The 19,943-nt window shown below is 51.8% G+C and overlaps 2 protein-coding genes across 4 annotated transcripts in view; one reads left to right on the forward strand and one right to left on the reverse strand.

Moving 5' to 3' along the window:
• LOC122491665 (endothelin-converting enzyme 2) overlaps positions 1–19,943 on the reverse strand; it is a 32,087-nt gene that overhangs the window by 5,219 nt on the left and 6,925 nt on the right. The window contains exons 1-10 of one of the 3 annotated variants that reach the window (XM_043594752.1): positions 8,741–8,914; positions 8,385–8,471; positions 7,902–8,037; positions 7,482–7,697; positions 6,868–6,992; positions 6,629–6,775; positions 6,401–6,466; positions 2,363–2,551; positions 1,502–1,644; positions 1,006–1,120 (exon numbers count right to left, since the gene is read on the reverse strand). In XM_043594752.1, the coding sequence (XP_043450687.1) occupies positions 1,006–1,120; positions 1,502–1,644; positions 2,363–2,551; positions 6,401–6,466; positions 6,629–6,775; positions 6,868–6,992; positions 7,482–7,697; positions 7,902–8,037; positions 8,385–8,471; positions 8,741–8,779 (1,263 nt within the window). In that variant the 5' untranslated portion in view covers positions 8,780–8,914. Of the gene's footprint in view, positions 1–1,005; positions 1,121–1,501; positions 1,645–2,362; positions 2,552–6,400; positions 6,467–6,628; positions 6,776–6,867; positions 6,993–7,481; positions 7,698–7,901; positions 8,038–8,384; positions 8,472–8,740; positions 8,915–19,943 lie in introns of those variants that run through there. The other 2 variants (XM_043594755.1, XM_043594753.1) reach the window with 2 other exon arrangements.
• CAMK2N2 (calcium/calmodulin dependent protein kinase II inhibitor 2) lies at positions 17,182–19,684 on the forward strand. The gene is made up of 2 exons (XM_043594758.1): positions 17,182–17,767; positions 18,634–19,684. The coding sequence occupies exons 1-2, from the start codon at positions 17,599–17,601 to the stop codon at positions 18,702–18,704; spliced, it is 240 nt and encodes a 79-aa protein (XP_043450693.1). The 5' UTR covers positions 17,182–17,598; the 3' UTR covers positions 18,705–19,684.

Here is a 19,943-nt window from a genome sequence, read left to right on the forward strand (position 1 = left end):
GGCTACTACTTCTACTTCTTAGTCATCTCCCCTGTCCACCCCATTGCCACTTCCCTGCCCTACAACACTCTCACCTCCGGCCCAAGATTGCAGTCACTTCCTAACTAAGACACTCTGATTTCATTCTCATCCCTCTCCCCCTCCCCTGACACTCCCCTCCATCTTCCATTTAGCTTCCAGAAAGACTACCCGATACACAAATCTAACTGGGTTATTCTTCTGCTTAAAATCATCCCATGGTTCCCCGTTACTGAAAGAATTGAGGCCTGACTTTTTTTTTTTTTTCTTTTTAGGCCTGACTTCTTAATGGAGCATTCAGGTCCCTTCAGGGACTGCCCCAGGCCCACCTCACCCCCTTCAGCCTCTCAGCTGCCCCGTTTGCAAGCTCATACCAGAGCACATGCAAACCCACAATGCTCCTGGCCTCTAGGAATTTACACATGCTGTTCTTTCTGACTAGAGTGCCCTTTTCCCTTGCTCCTTTGGTGAACTACCTCAAACGTCACCTCTTCATAAAAGTCTTTTCTGATGCTGCCTCCTCCCCCAGGTAGAATGTGCTATCCCTTCCTCTGTTCTATAGCACAAAGGTCTTTCACACAGTGTGAGCACTTACCACCCCAAAATACCATGTTTGGTTACATGTCCATTTTCCCCACTTAATGGGGTATCTTGAAACTAAGAACTGCATTTATTCATCTTCTTAACCATCATCATCAAAGCTGAATGCCTCTACATACCATGTACCGGGTAGGTGCTTCACTTACATTAACTCAGTCCTCAAGACAACCCTACAAGGTACTCCTGCTTCACACACCAGGAAATGGAGAGTCAGAGAGGCTGGGTGACATGCCCAAGGTCCCATAGGCTAAAAAATGGAGGAGCTGGGATTGACACCCAAGTCATCTTGATTCCTACTCCTGTGCTCCATACTATACCATGAGGAAAATGGTGCCTGACAGTCAGCTAGGCTGGACTGGAAGGTGGGGACAGAGTTAGAAAGCCCACCTTCTTGGTGCCATAGAGGGTCTCCAGCAGCTTCTCTTGTGCAGACTCAAAGCGGTGGTCCAGGCTCGAGGTTGTCTTCTGCACCAGGTTCCAAATCAGGTAATTGTTCAGGACACTGGCATCCAGACCAGACATAAGGGAAGGGCAGGTGGGGTACCATTTTCACCCCCAATCTGCTCCATGAATGTGCAGGCAACAGAAGTCCTGAGAGGCATATGCAGGAGCTGTCCCAGGATCTCTCTCTCTCCCCTGGGACCACACACCTGCCTGCAGAAGTCAGTTTGGAGAAGGTGTGGGAATAAAGAGCACAAATGGGCCCCCTGAAGCCTCACCCTATGGGAATAGCCTGCAAACATTCTCTTTTGATGTTTGGAAGGTCCAGGACCTTGTCAAATGCTGCTCTGTGTCTGGCTGTGACAGTCTCCCATGCCCAGTCCCTGCCTGGACCTGCATGGAGCTCTGAGTCCCACCTCCCACACTCTGGGCTCCCCCCAACCTTGGCTCTGTGTGGTTGATGAGCTCTGACACCTGCTGCAAATAATCCTTCCCATACACCACCACGGGCTCAGAGTCACTCAGCTCCAGCGGTGACAGCAAGAAAGATAGAAACTCCAGCCAGTCCATGGAGGGTGCCAGGGCCTACAAGCAAAAAAAAAAAAAAAAAAAAAAAAAAAAAAAAAAAAAAAGTCTAAAGCCTCCTTGCCTACACTCCTGGCTTCCAGCAGACCCCTGCCCCACTGATATACTGGAGCCTGGGAGCCCTTCTCATTACCATGGCAACATCTATTAGCTGCTTGGTAGCCCCTTCCTATAATAAACCCTTTTCCAGGCCTGAGCACTCCTCAGTCTGGGAGCCCAATCAGTTATTATACAAGAAAAAGCACTCTATGTAATACTCAGCAGGGACATAGATATTCAAATATTTTCATAACCATTAATAAAATACCACCCAGAGTCCCTACATAACTGGTCTCTCCTTCCAGAACCCTCCCCTCCCCCATCCAAAATCTCCATAATCCAACTAAAGTGTTGATTCCTGGCAACTAAAGGAGATGCTTCCAAATTTCTTCTGATTGTTTTGTGGACATCTTGTACACATTGTTATAGATTTTTAATATAATCCCTCTATGCATCCCCAGGCAACATGAAGGAGGACCAAGAGATGGCCTAGTGAGAGGTGGCCTAAAATGGACACCACTTTTCTTTCCAAGATAGTAACAGTGCAGCTGGGAAGCTCACAAAAGCGAGCAAATGAGGAACCGATTGGCTGCCTCAGAAAGATGACAGGAAGGGAAGCTGGGAGGTCTGCCCCAGGGCCTGGCCCCTCCCAGCTGTCTCTGTTCCTCCCAGGCCCCACCTGCAGCTCCGCAATGCTCATCTTATGATAGATCTTCTCCTCATCCCGCCGCTGGTCCTGGGGTACTGTGATGTTGGCCAGTTGAATCTCCAGCTCCAGCACCTGTCGCATCTGCTCCCGTGTAGAGGCTGGCCGTCCACCCAGCAGCATCCCCAGCTCCTCCATGTAGTCCAGGTAGGCAGTAAGCACCTGTCAAGGCCCTGAGTCATCCTCAGAGCCCAGCAACAGGTCCTGCGCAAGGCTGAGAGGGCCTGTTCTGGCCCCCACCTCTGTTCACCATCTCTTCTGCGGATTCTCCTCACAGAAGCTTTCTTGGACGATCCTGTTTTATTTCTGTCATACTGCTTACCAGTACCTGCTAGGATCTTGTTTATTTATTTGCACGCTTGTTGATCATTTATTTCCCAAATGAGAAGGTTAGTTCAGGAGAGCACTGTTCCAAGTTACAGCAACTTAGTCACCCTTCTACCCCTAGGGCCTAGAATGGGGCCTACCACTGAACAAGTGCCCTGTAAATATTCATCCAGTAGATAGACATGCTTCCCACACTGCTCTGCCTTCTCATTTCCTAAAGCCCTTCTATTTTTCCAGCACATCAGTGACCACATGTCTTCATTTAACAACTGAGCGGACCCCATGGGGAATTTAGTCACAGTAGCTTTAATGGCCTTCCATCTCCCATCCAGCCAGGCCTCAACCTTGCTGCTTTCTCAGCTCCCCTCTAGTCTCTAAGGGGGAGAAAAGAGCAGAAAAGAAATACATATGACCACATGTAAACACATGTATCAGACTCTGCTAGGGTTCTATAAGTGATGTGTCCTTTTTCCCTCTCACTGCAGCTCCATATAGTGGGTATTAGTTCCATTTTCCAAGCTTGGGAAACAAGCTTGGGAAGGTTACATGACTTGACTCATATCACAAACTAGCAGATGGCAGAATCCAAATGTGGCTCAGGCCTGACGGTTCCAGGGCTAGTGCCCCAGCACTACCCAGGCCCAGGAGGCACTTGTGTTGCTTCAGCCCCTGCTGGCACTTGAGCTGTATGAGGTAGGGACTATTTTCTTTCTTCTCCACTGTAGTCTCAGGCTCTAGCCCAGCATCTGGCACATAGTAGGTGTTCAATAAATATTTGTTGAATGAAAGGATGAGAACCTGCAAACAGACCCTCAGCACCACTTAGCACCAACTCCCTGTGGCCCTCCTCCCAGGGGCCACTCCTCACTCTGGCCCTGAAGCCCCACCCTGAGCTCCCTTAATCACCAAAGGCTGTCTCCTCTTCCACTCTATTGAAAAGTTTTAAAATACATTAAATATCCATTTAATATCCATTCCCTGCACCTCAAAATGTCTTTCTCCCACCTCTCCTCTCCCTTGCTGCTGGTGTCACAGGAAGAGATTTGAGGACCAGTCATCCCAGGTCCTGAGGGGAATGGTTGACTCAACCAGTCACCCTGACTATGCCCTGCCCCCACCCACCTCACTTACCCCTTTCTCACCCTACCTTTAGCTGAAGATTTACCCTGAGACTTTCCTGAACCCTGATTTACTCCTGAGTTTTTATCCTATGTGAACCTTTTATGCTACAGCTTCCACTAGATGCTGGCACAGACTTCCTACTCGAGACAATCCAGCAACACACTGAGAGCCAAACTGAAGCTTTCTCCTGCCAGTTCCTGGTTGTTGTGGTTCTCTCCTGAATTCTCAAAATTCTCTCCTCTCCTGACTCAGGTGATGTCAAACCACATATCTGTTCATGCCACTCCCAATGTGGTATTTTAAAAATGTATATTAAATTATTTTGAGGGAGAGAGAGAGAGAGAGAGAGAGAGAGAGAGAGAACATGAGCAAGGGAGAGGCAGAGAGAGAGGGAGAGAGGGAATTCCAAGCAGGCTCCATGCTGCAGCACAAAGCCCAACACGGGGTTTAATCCCACGAACCGTGAGATCATGACCTGAGCCGGAACCAAGAGTCTGACACCCAACTGACTGAGCCACCCAGATGCCCTGCCAGTCTCAGTTTTGATGAGTTTCCTTTTCTATTCCTTTTGGAATAAGTGCTAAATCTGACCCGCAGGGGTCATGCGCAATATGAATCTACATACCTGTCCAGAAGGCCTTGGCCCACTCCCCTCCTACCCCTCTCTGGTCCATCAATAGGTTATATGCCTCCCCACCTCACAGCCTTTGCATAAGCTTTTCCCTTTGCCTAAACCCTCTCCTTTCACTGCAGCCTGCTGCTACCCTAGGACTAGGCTCGTTCCCTGTGACGCTCAGTCTCAGAACACTGTGCTTCTCCTCTGTGACAGTCCCAGCAACTTCACACAGGAGAACTGTGCCCTGAGCCACTTCCTGTCTCCTCCCCCACCTAGAGGCCAAAGGCAATGTCTTGTTGACCACATGCCAGGAGGAGGGTCTGCCTGAGGAATGCTCAGTGTTTGAGAACCAATGAAGGGACAAATGACTCTAGCAGTTGTTTTACTCCACAGCAGTCTACCTCACTGGCTGTCTTTCTCCCACTGCCCTTAAAATACAGGGATATTCTTCTGTATTCTACCTCTGCCTCTCACTTCTCCTAGGCCTTTGTGTAGGTTTTTAAGGAGATGGCCCTGAAGTCCTCGGCTCCCTCCAGCCTCATCCTGTCTCCAGGACTCCACCCAGCTTTCACGGCTGCCTGCTGACCTTTCCATCTAGACATCTGGACATTGTCTGGGTCCTTCACAATCACACATCTAAAACAAGTCGTTCCCACTCTCTGAGTGTCTGTATAAGCTTGCATCCCCCCTCCCCAAACAAGCACCATAGGAGGCAAATGTTATGATCCTCGCTTTACAGTTGAAGAAACAACTTCCAAGAGAATTTAATCAACTTGCACCAAGCCGCAGGGCTGGGATTAAAATCAAGGTCTGACCTCAAAGTCTGCCCTTTTCCTGTGATGTAACACTGTCTCCTGCCCTGAGCTGGTTCTTCTTGTAGGCACCCCTCGTTCTCCAAGGACCGCTCCATTCCACCATCACTCAGGCTTATAGACTCATCTGTCTTTATCTCTTCCTCCTTCTACTCCTTTCTCCAAACACCCAGCCACCAGCAACTCATGATTTGCACTAGGTCATGTCTCTTGCATCCTGCCCTTCTTAACATTCCCTCTGCCACTGGCCACATCAGGACCCTTACAGACTCGGAGCCTGGAGTGCAACTGACTCTTAACTCATCTCCAGGCTCCCTCTCTTGCATCTACTTGTCACACCTCAGCCAGACTGGCTTCCCAAAGCACTGCTCACTGTGTTGCTCCCTTCCTGCTCTGGAGCATGCAACAGCTCTCGGAGACCTATACAATGAACCCAGTGTGGCATTCCAGGTCCCCTCTGCAACTAGTTCCTACCCACCTGTCCAGCTCCTCATCTGCTCTGAGCTCCACATTTTGCCAAGCTGGACCCCTTCTCATGGTCCCAAAATGCCTTAGCCTTTCCTTCTTCAAGACTTTGTTTAAACTATTCTCATTACCCAGCATGCCCTCGCCCACTCTTAGACATTCTACAGGGCCCGGCTCAAACGCAATCTCATTAGGAAAGCTCTGAATCTTCTACCTGAATCTCTCCTGAGGCCTAGAGACCCTCTTTTGAACCTGTTCTTAGCTATCTAGGTCCATAAAGCCATCTACATTGAAAGCTTTGTGTGACAGTGGCTCTGGAGGTACATCTCAGAATTCCCCCATTGCACCTGGCACATAGTAGAGGCCTATAAAATGTTTCCCTAGAAGAATAAAGGGGAGGAAGGAAAGAAGGGAAGAGGGAAGGGAAGGGAAGGGAAGAAAAAAAAGAGGGTGGGAAAGAGAGGAGGGAGGGAAGGAAGGATGGAAGGGAGGAAGGAAAAAACTGAGGGAAGAGTGAAGGGAGGAAGACGGAAGGAAGGGTAGGTGGCTCACTAGGTGACAGGACAGGTTCACCTTCCCCACTATGACCCTTGGCAAGGGGGAAAGTAAACAGGAATCAGCCCAGCTCAACAGAGGGGTGGGGTTGGGTGTTCTGGGGATGCTCCTTACTTTCTCATTGGCGGTCCTGTTTAGGTAGTAATCTCGAGAGGGGAGAAAGAGCCCAGACTGGTCCACCTGCAATAGCAAGTGAAGGGAGTAAGCCTTCCCCACACACATACCTGGACTCTTGTGCAGGGGTGGGGGGTGGGGCCACCCCAGCCTGCCTGTCATAGGGAAGGGGAGTCTGGGTCAGTCAATGGTCCATCAGTCCCTCTCAACCCTTCTCCGGAATGGTACCTGGATAACATTGCTGTTAGAACTCTTGGAGTCGGCACTGACATAGACAGTGAAGAAGGGGGTGGCTCTGTAGGTCCCTGCTACTGCCTTCAGCACTTCCATGAAGTTATCCTGCTCCCAGGACCCCGTGATGTTCCAACCACCAATCTGGGTAGAGACCATAATGGAAACTATGGCACAGAGGCCCCCAAAGCTTATCCTCTCCCAGGACCTATCCTGACCTCCCCCAGTGGTCCTACCTTGTCAATGAGGTCTCGCAGCGGCTGGGCTCCCAGCTCCTCAATGCGCTCCACCTGCAGACAGGATAGGTAGAAGCGCTGTGTCTTCCGCTCCGCTTCGCTGCTTGAGTTGAAGGTGGTGTTTTCTGTGGGGTAGACCACATTTTTCTGTGGGGTGGACCACATTTTTCTGTGGGGTGGTTGACAGCTATGCTATCTAGTGAGAGGGGTCCTGGGCCCTTGCTTGGTCCCTCTCCCTGCCTTGTTAAGGGGCAGTCCTCCTAATGTAGACTCAGGAAGACCATCTGAAACCGCCAAGTGTGACTTCTTATCCCCTGTCCATGAAAACCCTCAAAGATCTCTAAGCTCCACAGACTCCCTCGTGCCTGCCACACCTCAACAGTGATCCAAGCAGAGTGAAGAGAAGAGTCCTTTCGTTATAGCCAGAGATCTGTCCCCTCAAAGCCATCTCCATCTCTCAGGAACCCCCTGCTCTCTGCATCCCCTACCCAGGAATGTTTGCAGTCACCCACTTAGTCATTCAGTCATGGACCTTTATTGAGTACCTAAATGCGAAGCCCTGTTCCAGGCATGAGTTGTACTTGGCACAATGCCTCCCTGACAGCCCCACTCACCAAGCAGGTGTTTCAGTATGGCCTGGTTCTGGTCCCAGAGGCTGTTGAAGGTGTTCCAGCGAGAACGCCCATCGGGCAGGGGATTTCTCTGAATCCAGCCTCCACAGGAAAACTGGTAAAAGTCCTCACAGGGACTCACACTACGGTCCAGAGACTCCAGGATTTTTCCAGCCACTCGAATGCAAGCCTCTGTGAGGCAGGTGCTGTGGGATGGGTCTGTGGCAGGGGACATGGTGGGGGGAAAGGGGGCTGTCGGTGGGTCTGAGAAAACAATGCTTTGGGGAAAGCCATGACAGCAAGAAGGTTGGGAGGAGAGAGAAAAGTTGGGGGAAGACTGGCCCCAACCAGAGAAAACCTTAGGGGTCCTTGTGCCAGAGCCCCCACACCAAGAGGGCTGGTGACAGGTGTGGGCTCACCTACCTCTGTGGTACTGGACCCCCAGGGCCACGAAGCAGCCCAGAAGCAGTGCACCCAGCAGTAGAGAGACAGCTGCTAAGACCAGCTCCAGTTGGGTGTGAGAGCCCAAGAGGTCTCTTGTCCTCTTCTGGAATCCCACCTGGGAACACAGGATGACAGTGAGCTACCAAGCTGCAGGTGAGGATCCAAGTTCACAGAAGTCCTCCCAAAGGGTGAAGACACGGCCAGTTTCCAGAGCCACGGAGCAAAGACGCTAAAGGGGTCAACTTTGGGCACAGGCGCAATGAGGCAGTCTGAGTTGAGCCCTGAGCCTGTTTAGTGCAACGTCATGGCTTACAATCACCTCACCACAGTCCTAGCGCAGAGGCCAGAGATGGAGGGGAGGTGGGGGCAGGTGACCCTCCAGGGCAGCCCAGAGCTCCTGGGTCTGCCAGACGTCCTGTCAGGGCTGGGGCCTGGTGAGAAAGGGAGAACCCCCTTGCCCACCTCCACAGCGTCCGGGGAGGCCCCGCCCTCTACGGGGGTCTCAGGTGCGTCTTCCTCCCGCAGCGTGGTCCGTTTGTACTCCACCATCTGCCAGACAGTGGGGGCGCCAACCGAAGTCAGGCAGAGAGGGGTCTCTGGCCACGGCCCTGCCCCAGTGCCCCTGGCCTCTCTGCAGTGAGGGCCCCCTCTCTCCTGCCGGGCTCGCCGGCCTGGGCCCCCCACGCCCGACCGCGGCCCCCTCTGAGACTCAACCCTTTCACCGCCAGCCCGAGCCCCTGCCCTGCCGACGCCGCCTGCTCCCTCAGCCTCACCCCCTCCACCCAGGCCTCTCCCCGGAGCCCGGGGCTCCCACTCACGTTGCCGCCACCGCCCAGCTCCTGCAGCGCAACGTTCATGGTGGAGTCGGGGCGGGCGGCACCTTAGGGCTCCCGGCGGCTGGCCCTTGCCCAGGCCTCGGCCTCGGCTCCTGGCCCCCAGCCCTCACCGCCGCCCGCCATCAAGGCCTCTGCCGCAGCCCCTCGCTCCGCCGCTGCCGCCGCCGCCGCCGCCCCCGCCTGCCCGAGCCCCCTCCCGCTGCGGCGCCCCGCCCGAGGTGGGGGTAACGTTGGGGGAGGAGCGTGCCCGCCGCTGCCCGCTGCCCGCCGCCCGCCCTGTGCGCCGGGACCTGGACCTCGCTCGGGTGCCGGCGGCCACCCTCCAGCAACACCAGGACCCCTCCTAGCATCAGCCTACCCCCCTCCTAGCAACACACTCCTGCCAGCCACCCATAATTTCCATGCCTTTGACCCAGTCTCAACCCCCCGGTGATATTTCTTGGCCCAATTCCTCGAACTGCAGGCCCTCCCACCCCCTTTAAACACCTTTGGGAAATTATGCTCCCGGGGAGGAACATCTGTCCCCAGCAGTCCACACAGCCCCTCCTCAGCCAGCATAGGCAAAGCAGAACATGGGGGTTGACCCACATTCAGAGACGGGTCCATACAGCATCTACCCAGAGAGCACACAGACCCAGAGTAACACAGGCAGGCACTCAGCCCAACACATGGTCCCTGCACACACTCAGTAAGCACACTGCACACTCACCGTGTAGACCTCGATAAGGCACCCAGAGCCAGCACACAAACTACACCGTCCTTCTCTACACACACAGCACACATATACAGCACACACACAAAGTACATGGGCACCACACACACACACACACACACACACACACACATAATCCACACTCTGACTCCACTCTTACATGTTGCTTCAAGACTGCACTTTTACTCTCCAAGATAATTGTTGTCATCAGATCATCTCACAAAGGGAGGGTTACAGATGGTGACAAATCGGCAGGGAAAAAAACAGCCATGTACAGATATTTAAAGAAAAGACGTGCTAACACTTCTAACTTGAGGAAAGCAAACCATTTTATTTGGGAGGTTTACAAGGAAAAAAAAAAAAACACCAAGCAATATTTAACTGAGAGGCAGTAGTGTGGCATCTACGCATCTGCCATCTGCCTTCCATATTGTCATTCCTTAATCAGGCCTGGCGGTGTTGCAGTCTGCTGCACTGAAGAGTGCCCAGGCTTTTTGCCACAGTTTTTTTTTTTTTTTTAAGTGCCTCATCCTCGTCCCTCTTCCCCAGCAGAGTTCATGAATTTGACGTGAGAAGACTCAGAATGGGGGCAAATCCATAATCAATTTCTCAGCACTCACGTCAGTCCTCAGCTTGCTGCATAAGGTTTTAACATGGGTTGCTCTTGTGGCTGAGAAAGAGTGGATGATGAATGGATCAGGTTAAGAATGTGGATTGCTTCCTTTGGCATTCCCACCCCCTTCCCTGTCCCCCCCACCCCCACCCAATTGCATGCTCTCAGTTGGAGACATAGGAGACAGTACAGTGTCATAGGTAGCATGAAGGATTCTGGATTCAGACTCAATGCCCTCACTTGTAAAACTGAAATAAGAGTAGTACCTATTTCAAAGGACAGTGTCTGGCATTTAAAGGGCACTCAATGTGTTAGCTGCTATTTTCGTGTTAATTGTTGTGAAAATTCTGCAGGTAGAAATGAGAATTGTAAGGCTAGAGGAAGCCTGTCCTATTTCCCAGGTGTTAGAGTAGGTAGATGGGTTCTAAGTTGTCTAGCGGTTCCCTGTGCAAGAAGCTTTCACATCTAGCCATACTGGGGTCTGCAGCAGCAAGGCCTTGGGATATTCACTCACAACAAGTTTCTGGAGTTATTCATGTTCACTCTGATGCAGCATCGCAGTGGCACTCGCCTCTTCCCCTTGTCACCTACAAGCCTGGATGAAGGGAAACATGTCAGCAGAGGCAGTCTTGGCCCGTGGGAAATTCCACCATGGCATGACTATGTGAGTGTAACCGAAGCTACTATACAAGGGCTTCTGGCAACAGGCTCATTAGAAATAGTCCCATGCCGGGGCACCTGGGTGGCTCAGTCGGTTGGGCGTCCGACTTCGGCTCAGGCCATGATCTCACGGTCCGTGAGTTCGAGCCCTGAGTCGGGCTCTGTGCTGACAGCTCAGAGCCTGGAGCCTGTTTCGGATTCTGTGTCTCCCTCTCTCTCTGACCCTCCCCCATTCATGCTCTGTCTCTCTCTGTCTCAAAAATAAATAAATGTTAAAAAAAAAAAGAGAAATAGTCCCATGCCTACTTCAATGCCAAAATAGAAATAGCAAGCCTATATAACACTTTAGTATATGCCAGCCACTGTTCTAGGTGCTTTACCTCTATGTACTCGTTTGCCCTTATGGCACTTATGAAGCCATTTTACAGATGAGCAGACTGAGGCATAGAAAGGCTGAGAGTCACACAACTCATAAGTAGCCGAGCTGGGATCTAAACCCAAGAAGTCTGGCTCCTTTCTGGAGAGCACTTTGGCAACATGAACCGAAAGGAGGTTATACTTCCTTCCAGCATTAGTTGCTTGTCTTCTGCCACATTTTCTCTGAAAGGGTAAGGGGAAACACATCAGTTTTCAAGCCGGACAGATCTGAACTCAAATCTGGGCTCAATTCTTTATCAGCTGTGTCATCTTTATCAAGTGACTTGAAAGCTCTGACCCTTAATTTTCTTTATCTGTAAAATGGGAACAATCGTCAGTGTCTCAGAGAGTTGCTGTGAGAATTAAATGCAGCCACGTATGAGAAAGACTGGTACCTAGTTTTACAGTGTTCTCAGTTTCACTAGGCTTGGCCTAAATGGACATTTCCTTTCCATGCCTCTTTCGTGATTCAAGTTATTTATTAGGCTCATAACTATTCTTGACTACATGTTAAATACCCTACTCTGAGAGGTCGGAGATTGCTCTAATCTATAATTCTCTTTTCTTTCCTCTGTGTTTATCACCCTGACTCTTTTTCTTCTCTCATTCTATTGTTTTTTTCTCTTTCTCTTTTCTGCTCTTCTTTTCCTATAAGAATGATCTTTCTTTTGGTCTTTTTTTCCCTCTAAATTGATTGTGAATTGAGAGGGAATGGACAATGGCTTATGTGCTAAATTTACAAGAACACTGTAGTCATGAAGATAATAAGACACATTAATGTCCAGTGTTGACAAAAATGGGGAATATGGGCACTCTCTACATTGCTGGTGGCTTATAAATTGATAAAACTTTTTGGCAATATGAACCAAAAGATGTAAGTGTATATATATACCCTTTGAACCAGAAAGTCTTATTCTGGGAAATTGTTCCAGGAAATAATCATGATCCATAGGATGTTTGTATCAACTAGCTTTTGCTGCATAACAACCCTCTCCAAACTTTGTGGATCAAAATAGCAAACATGTATTATTTCTTATATTCTTGCAGGTTGACTGGGTGGTTGTTCAGTTCCGGTTCAGCTCAGTAAGAGCTGGATGGCCTAGCTGAATGGCCTCACTGACATGTTTGGGCCTCAGTTGGGATGACTGGGCCCTGTCTCTGTATGGTGTCTCCTTCTCCAGGAGGAAAACCCAGGCTGGTTCATATGGTGGTGTCAGGATTCCCAGCAACAAAAAATGGGGCAAGCCTCAGTTTATAAACAGTTTTCAAGCCTCTGCCTATCCCACCTTTGCTAATGTCCCTACACGGCAAAGCAAGTCAGATGGTCAAGCCCAGATTTAGGAAGAGAGAAACAGAATTTACTGTTTGATTGGAGGAGCTACAAAATATTGGAATCATTTTTTTCCTACAACGTTTGTTCATCACAGGACTGTCTGTAATAACAACAAAAACAAACAAAAAGAGTAGAGGACAAAAAAAAATTAAAGGTCTTCTCAAATAAATCAAACATCCGTACAATGGGATAACAATGCAACATTTACAAATGACTGAAAGGAAGAGTTAATGCTATAGGGAAATGTTCTCCATATAGAATTAAGTGGGGGAGTAAAAGGGTTGCAAAATCTTATTTTTGTGAAGCAAAAAAGTATAAAGCACAGATTTTATTTATTTATTTTGGGAGAGAAAGAGAGAGAGAGTGTGTGCTCAAGCAGGAGTGGCGAAGGGCAGAGAAAAAATCCCAAGCAGGCTCTGAGCTGTCAGCACAGAGCCTGAGCAGGTCGTGATCTCACCAACTGAACCATGAGATCCTGACCTGAGCCAAAATCAACTCAGTCGTTTAATTGACTGAGCCACCCAGGCACCCCTAAAAAGCACAGATTTTAAAAAAGAGATTGGAAGGACAGCAACAAAATGGTAATATATTTAATGATGAGATTACTTTTAACGTCTTCCTTATGCTTTTCTGTATACAGTTAACAATTCTACTGTCCTGCACTTACCTAAGCACTTCACATATGTTAATTTAATCTTCACAATGACCCAATAAGATATAGTCTAGCAGTATCACTGTCCCTATTTTACAGATGAGGAACCTAAGACACGGGAAAGCTTACTAACATACCCAAAGTCACACATCAGGTAGAAGGGAGATCCTTGATTTCATTCTAAACTCCATGCTCTTTTAACTATTATTCTTTCTTCTAAGTCGAGTGATTTGTCTGGAACCAGAGTGTGGTGTTTGGTAAATGGACTATATCATTGGTTTTAAACCTTTAAAAAAAATCATCAAACACTTTTTCTTGCAAAAGTAATATACTCCAGAAGTAGAATAAAAAGATGAAATTCCATCTGCCAGGATCCCAGTAACATCCTCAGAGAAAACCATTGTTAGTAGTTTAGTATGTGTCCTTCCGTATCTTTCTTCTATATGCAATTACATACCTAAACACACTGTGTGTATGTGTGGGTATGCATATATATGCCTTTTCCCCATACATGAAATTATGCTCTACCCTCATTATTTGGTGACATTTGGCAGGCTTTGGAGATCTTATCATGTCAATCTACGCAGATCTGCCTTATTCCTTTTTGTGACTTAATCAGTTTCTGCTAAATAGAATGAGTCCCAGAAATACCCTCATGGTATGGACTTCCTTTGACAGGCTGGGAGCAAAGGGCCCCCAGAGAGAGTTTAAGAAAGGAGAAACATAGTCATGAGAGATGTAAAAAGATGACCCAAACATATTTGTAACAGGTTGTATTTGTTTCCTAGCATTGCTGTAACAAAGTACCACAAACTGAGGGGCTTAAAACAACAGAAACTTACTGTTTCACAGTTCTGGAGGTGAAAAACCCAAAATCAAAGTTGTGGCAGGACCATACTCCCTGGGCAGGCTCTGGGAGGAACCTTTCTTGCCTCTTCCAGCTTCACCTGGCTCCCAGCAATCCCTAGTGTTCCTCAGCTTGGCTCCCCTTCCTCACATAACCTTTTCCCCTGTGTGTATGTGCCTTTGTGCATATATCCTCTTATAAAAACATCAGTGATTGGATTTAGGGCCTACCCTATTCCAGTACGACCTCATCTTAGTTTAATTAATTACATCTGCAAAGACCTTATTTCCAAATTGAAGTTTATACTCTGAGGCTCCAGGTGGACAGGAATTTTACGGGGCTTCCTATTCAACCTGCTACATAGGCCTAAAGTTTCCACCTTAATAAAAGTGGCATTATTACTCAATTGACAAAAAGCATAGTATTCTGTTTAGAGCATATGGATCAAGTCCACTAGGCTTTGAGGTACTCGCAGTTGAGAAATTCAATGCACTGTCACAAAAGTCCAAACAAACTTAATTTCATATTAGTTGTGAAAACGAATTTTCATCTCATGGGTAGGGATGCAAAACTTTAGAATTTTAAGTAGAGGATCACAATTTAAAGGCCCCCTCCTCCCCCATCCACCTGGGTGGCTCAGTCAGTTAAGTGTCTGACTTCAGCTCAGGTCATATCTCATGGTTTGTGAGTTCAAGCCCCACGTCTGGCTCTGTGCTGACAGCTCAGAGCCTGGAGTCTGCTTTGGATTCTCTGTCTCCCTCTCTCTGCCCCTCCCCTGCTTGTGCTCTGTCTCTCTCTCTCTCATAAATAAACAAACATTAAAAAAATTAAATGATCCCCCCAACATTTTTATAACATAACTGTAGCTTATATAATGCAGTATCATTCTGATTTTGCACCTAGGTCTTTTGCTTTAATCATGACCTGGCACACACAGAAAGAACTGGAATAAGATTATTTAAAAAGGAGCTAACCAAATGAATTCCAAGGTAAATTGTTATTCCTCCAATCTTTTCGTTCTGGGGGTAGACAAGAGAATAATTTCAATTCCCCAAAAGCACTCTCATCTCATCCTTAGCAAGAACTCTTATGGTCCCTTTAGCACTTTTGGTGAAGGGAGGCTCATTACCTCCTGAGACAACCCACCTCACATAAGGACAACGATTTCATCTACAAAACTGTCCTTAGTGTAGGTTCTATCATCTCTAATGCTTCAAACTAGAACATGGAGGCTCAGAGAGATATGCATAGTATGCAAACACATGAGGAAAAGCTTAGAAGGATATATATTAAAGTTTTCACGTAGCTTTGTGTTTTCCTGAAATGTTAATAGTACAGTGAATACATTTTTTTTTTCAGATTTTATTTTTAAGTAATCTCTACACCCAAAGTGGGGCTCTAACCTACACCCCCAAGATCAAGAGCTGCATACTCCACCAACTGAGCCATCCAGGTGCCCCAAAATGAATGTATTTTTTTTAGATTAAAATAATTGAAAGAACTTTGTTTTTCATATTCAGTGTTAATGATCTATTACGTTCTGAAAACAACTCAAGGTCCTATGAATGCATTTTTTTTTTTAACTATAATTTTAAAGCCTTAAGTTCAAGGTCACACAGAAAGTGGTAGAGCCAGGATTGGAACCCATTGCTAGACAAATTCCAATGAGGGTAGAATTTTCTGGACTGTCTCCTAGTGACCCTGAGCTCCAGTGTCTTGTCATTCCAGGTCTCAGGGCTCCTTTCATTCAGCTGGGCCTCCACCTCCAGCTTTGGCCCTCATCCCAGAGAGCAGGATACAGCTGAGGAGGACTTGATAGGGATGAGACTCCAGGTCTGGGGCCTTGAGTGAATCTTGCACAGAGGTATTCTCTGGGACTACTCCCTCCCCCAATCCTGGTCCTTGAGGGCAGCCAACATTGCATTAGCCTCTGCATCCCTAGGAGTAGCTCTTGGTGAGAAGTTGTGGGAGGAAGGAGACCCAGCACCAGGCAGCTTCACTAACTGTGTGATTTGAAGGGAAGGAGGTAAAGCGCTTCGGAGACAGTGGAGACCCCTCCACCCCGGGTATGGACAGAATGTACGGGATGATTATTACCCAGATCATTGCTGTCGTCACCTTCGCCGAGTGTGGGACCTCCCCGCCCCTCCAAGGCCAATGATTGCGCCAGAGCCCCTGCGCGCTAGCAAGCAGGTGACGCTGCCGCTGACGGCCAGCTGGGGGTAAGGGAGAGTAGAGGGGGGCCTTCGCGTCGGTGCAGCGAGAACTGCCACGTGATTCCCCGCAACGACGGCAGGCGTACCCTCTGTCCCTCCCCATCTGCCTCCGGATACCCACAGGCTGGCGCCGCGTCCTCAGGCGCTCCGGGCTTCCCCGTGTCACCTGCAGCCAGGGCGCCCCCCGCGTGGCCGCCATTCATTTCCTCCTACACAGCACGCGCAGCCCTAGCCTCCAGAGCCAGGAGATCTGCGTGGCGCGGCAGGCGCTTTGAGCCCGAGTTTCGGCTTCAGCAGCAGGGTTGAGGGTCTACCCTGGTGAGCGCCCGTCGGCCCAGTAGCGAGATTCCTCCTAGAAGAGACCGAAATACACAGAGACTCAGCAGAGGCAACAGTGGCACGTAGGTACAGGGGCCAAGCATGGAGACATACGAAAGGCAGAGACACTTACGAGACAGACGTAGACAGAGACCACGACACAAAGCGATACGGGGCGCAGAGACAGATACAGACACAGAGAGATAGAGGGACATATAGATAGGCAGAGATAGACGCAGCAGGGCAGAAAAACACTCCAGATGAACAGTTTAAGACCTAAAGACCAACCCGACACGAACGCGCCAACGGCGGTGACAGCACTCACCCGCCCGCTTGAGCTATTCCCGAATCCGCGGGATTCTCACAGTCCAGCACTAACCAGTACGGGATCTTCCCTCCCTCTCCCGCCGCCAGCGCGTTTCCCAGGTCCCCTCTTTCAGATGCCGCCCAGGCTCCAGGCTTCTGGCCCGGACCCGCCCGCCAATTCCCAGTCCCCCTTGCTCGCCTCCCTAGGCTCCTTACCAGACCCTCCTCCCTCTCCTTGGTTTCTGGGCTCCCTCCCGCCCCCCTCCCCTCCCCAGACCCGCCTCTCCCGACCAGATCCTGCACCAGTTGGCCGGTAGGATTCGCTCAGCCGCCACTCCCGCCATTGTGCAGGACCCTCCCACTAACACTCCCTGCCCTCGTTTGAGTGCTGGGCGCGCTCCTGTGGCTCCCGCCCCGCCTCTCTCCCCTGGCCGGTGCCCGCCCCACCTCCACCGCGCCCCGCCTGCCGCGCTCTGCGGCAGTCGGGCGCTCATCGTCATTCCGCTCTTGCCGCCGCCGCCACCCCCGCCCCCCGCCCCCGCCCGGTCCCCGTCACCACCTCCGCCGCCGCCGCCGCCGCCTGCCCAGCGGCCCGGGAGGCGGAGGCGCGGGGGAGGAGGCCCCGCTTGGCTCCGCAGCCCCGGATGCTGCATGACTTCATCCTTCCGCCGGCTACCCTGCTGAGCTAGGGCCGGTCCGGCAGCTAGCCCGCCGCCCGCGCCCCGCTGCAGTCCCGCGCCCGCCCCGCGCCCGCCCCGCGCCCGCCATGTCCGAGATCCTGCCCTACAGTGAGGACAAGATGGGCCGCTTCGCCGCCGACCCCGAGGGCTCCGACCTCTCGTTCAGCTGCCGCCTGCAGGACACCAACTCCTTCTTCGCGGGCAATCAAGCCAAGCGACCCCCCAAGCTGGGCCAAATCGGCCGAGCCAAGAGAGGTATGCGGCCGGGGCCCGGAGTCGCCGCTTGACCCAGAAACCCTTCGCCGGCGCCCCCCGGCTGCGGTTCCCCGCCAAGCGCCCGCAGCTCTTGCCGCAGACCAGCGCAGCCAGCCGCTCGCCGGCCAGGGTTTGGGGGGGGGGTGGTGCCCCCGCTGCAGTCTTGTGTCCCTCTCCCCTCTCCCGGGAACGCAGTGCCCCGGATTCGATGCTCTCCACCTCTGGAAGTAGAGTCCTGACACCCGGGCGAGGGGGAGGGGCCGGCCGGGGCATTTGGGGCTGCCTGAAGTGGGAACGTGGGGCTACGGGCCGTTTCTTCAGGATCAAACGCTGAATTGGTGGATGCTACGGAAGAACCTTCGGGTGCGAAGGGACGTCCGATTGGAGAAAGGACAGCGGGGCTGGGGATTCGGTTGTCCTCGTTGTTTGCATGGGGAGGGGGCTCTGTTGGTGCCAGGATCTTGAGAGGGCTTCAAGCGGCGAGAGGGTTAGGGTGAGGAGAGGGTTGGACCAGGCGAAAATTCTGTTTGAGAAGAGGGTCTGTTGAAGAGGGGGCTCCCACTAGCAAAAGGAAGATCAGCTCGGATGGAGGAGAGCTCAGGCGGCGGGAGGATTTGGACCGGGAGGTAGAACAACTGGTTGGAAGAGGGGGCGTTCCTGCATCGGGAGGGAAAGAGGGTCCAAGGGGACTGGGCTCGGCGGTGGGTCGAGTCGACAGAATTCGGATGGGGAGGGCACAGTGGCACGGGCGTCCGAGGGGCGTCGCTGGGCCACGGGAAGTAGCTGAGCGGGGCGCGAGGACACGGGGCCCATTCTCGCCGCCGCCCCCCGAGGCCGCGCGGCTGACGCGCTTTCTCCCTGCGCAGTGGTGATCGAGGATGACCGGATAGACGACGTGCTGAAGGGGATGGGGGAGAAGCCGCCGTCCGGAGTGTAGACGCGCCGGCTCGGGCGGCGGGCTCCGGGCCCAGCCCCGCAGCGGCCAGGAGCGCGGGCCGGCTATGCGGCTGCCGGCGCCCCCCGCCCCGGCCCAGGCGCCCGCGGGCGGGGGCTGCAGGGCCGCGCCGCCTCCGGGTTGGAGTCGCTGCCGCCGCCGCCGCCTGGCACTCCGGAGCTGTCCGCTTCAGCACCACGGCGGCGGCGGTAGCGGCGGCGCGGACCGGCCTGGAGCCCGCCGCCGCGCTCATGCACTTTAGAACCTCGGGCCGCAGCCCCACCCCGCACACCGGAACGGACACAGAGACCCGCGGCCCTCGGCCCCCGACCCGCCCCCTCCCGCACGACTCCCCTGCCCCGCCCCTCTCCGGCCGGTCAGGTCCGCAGAGCCGGCTACCGGCCGGGGTCGATTCGCGTGCGCGCGCGCGCGCGCGCAGCCAGGGATGTTTGGCTGCGTATTTGCATGAGCTTCCCACCTACCTGAGCCCAGCCCTCCAGGCTGCTCTTCTCTCCCACCCCTGTCTGGCGTGACCCCAGCCTTAGCCTCTTTCTAAGGGACTTCCTCAGCACATTTGTATTTTTATATCCGACTCTTTGTTTACTGGCTCCCCTCATGGTTCATGCCCTCCCTCCCCCAGTCTCGGCCACGCTCTTCTGCGCCTGGCAGATAGGATGGGTGTTGAGTCTGAGATGGAACAAGCCCTAACATGGTAACCAACCACATGGCCAGTCTGCCCAGGCCTGACCCCAGGCGGCTCTCTGGCAGACCCCTCCTCTCAAGGTATCACCTTCCAAGGGCCCAAGTCTGATTTTACCTTGGACCCCTGCATCCTGCCCCTGGGAACCCAAGTGAGGACTGCTCTGCACCTTTGGATGACACCTGTGGCCCTGGAGATGTTTTCACCCCAGGGGTGTCCTTTGTAAATGTTTCTCCATCCTCACTGTACCAGGAGTGTGTGAATAAACACAGACCTCCCTGTGTGTGTGTGGCCACTGCTTTGGTCTGCTCAGGAGCCAGGCCAAAATGGCTCCAATCCCTTTTGGGGAGGGGGCAGATAACTTGGGAATCTCAGGTGCATGTTGCTGGTAGGGGAGGGTTGCCAAGTAAACACAGGCAGGCCAATCTGGCTTGAGGACATCTTACAATGTAACTTCCTTTGGTAAATATACAACCTAAGCAGGATAGGACACTAGAGCTTGGGCTGGAGCTGGGATCAGAAGCATAAAGCAATCTTGATTC

This window comes from Prionailurus bengalensis, chromosome C2 (genome assembly GCF_016509475.1).
Source record: "Prionailurus bengalensis isolate Pbe53 chromosome C2, Fcat_Pben_1.1_paternal_pri, whole genome shotgun sequence".
Lineage (NCBI taxonomy): Eukaryota > Metazoa > Chordata > Mammalia > Carnivora > Felidae > Prionailurus > Prionailurus bengalensis.

Coding starts and splice junctions, on each gene's coding strand:
- CAMK2N2 (XM_043594758.1), top strand. CDS start 17,599: ATGTCCGAGATCCTGCCCTACAGTGAGGACAAGATGGGCCGCTTCGCC. Junction 17,768..18,633: donor AATCGGCCGAGCCAAGAGAG/GTATGCGGCCGG, acceptor CTCCCTGCGCAG/TGGTGATCGAGGATGACCGG.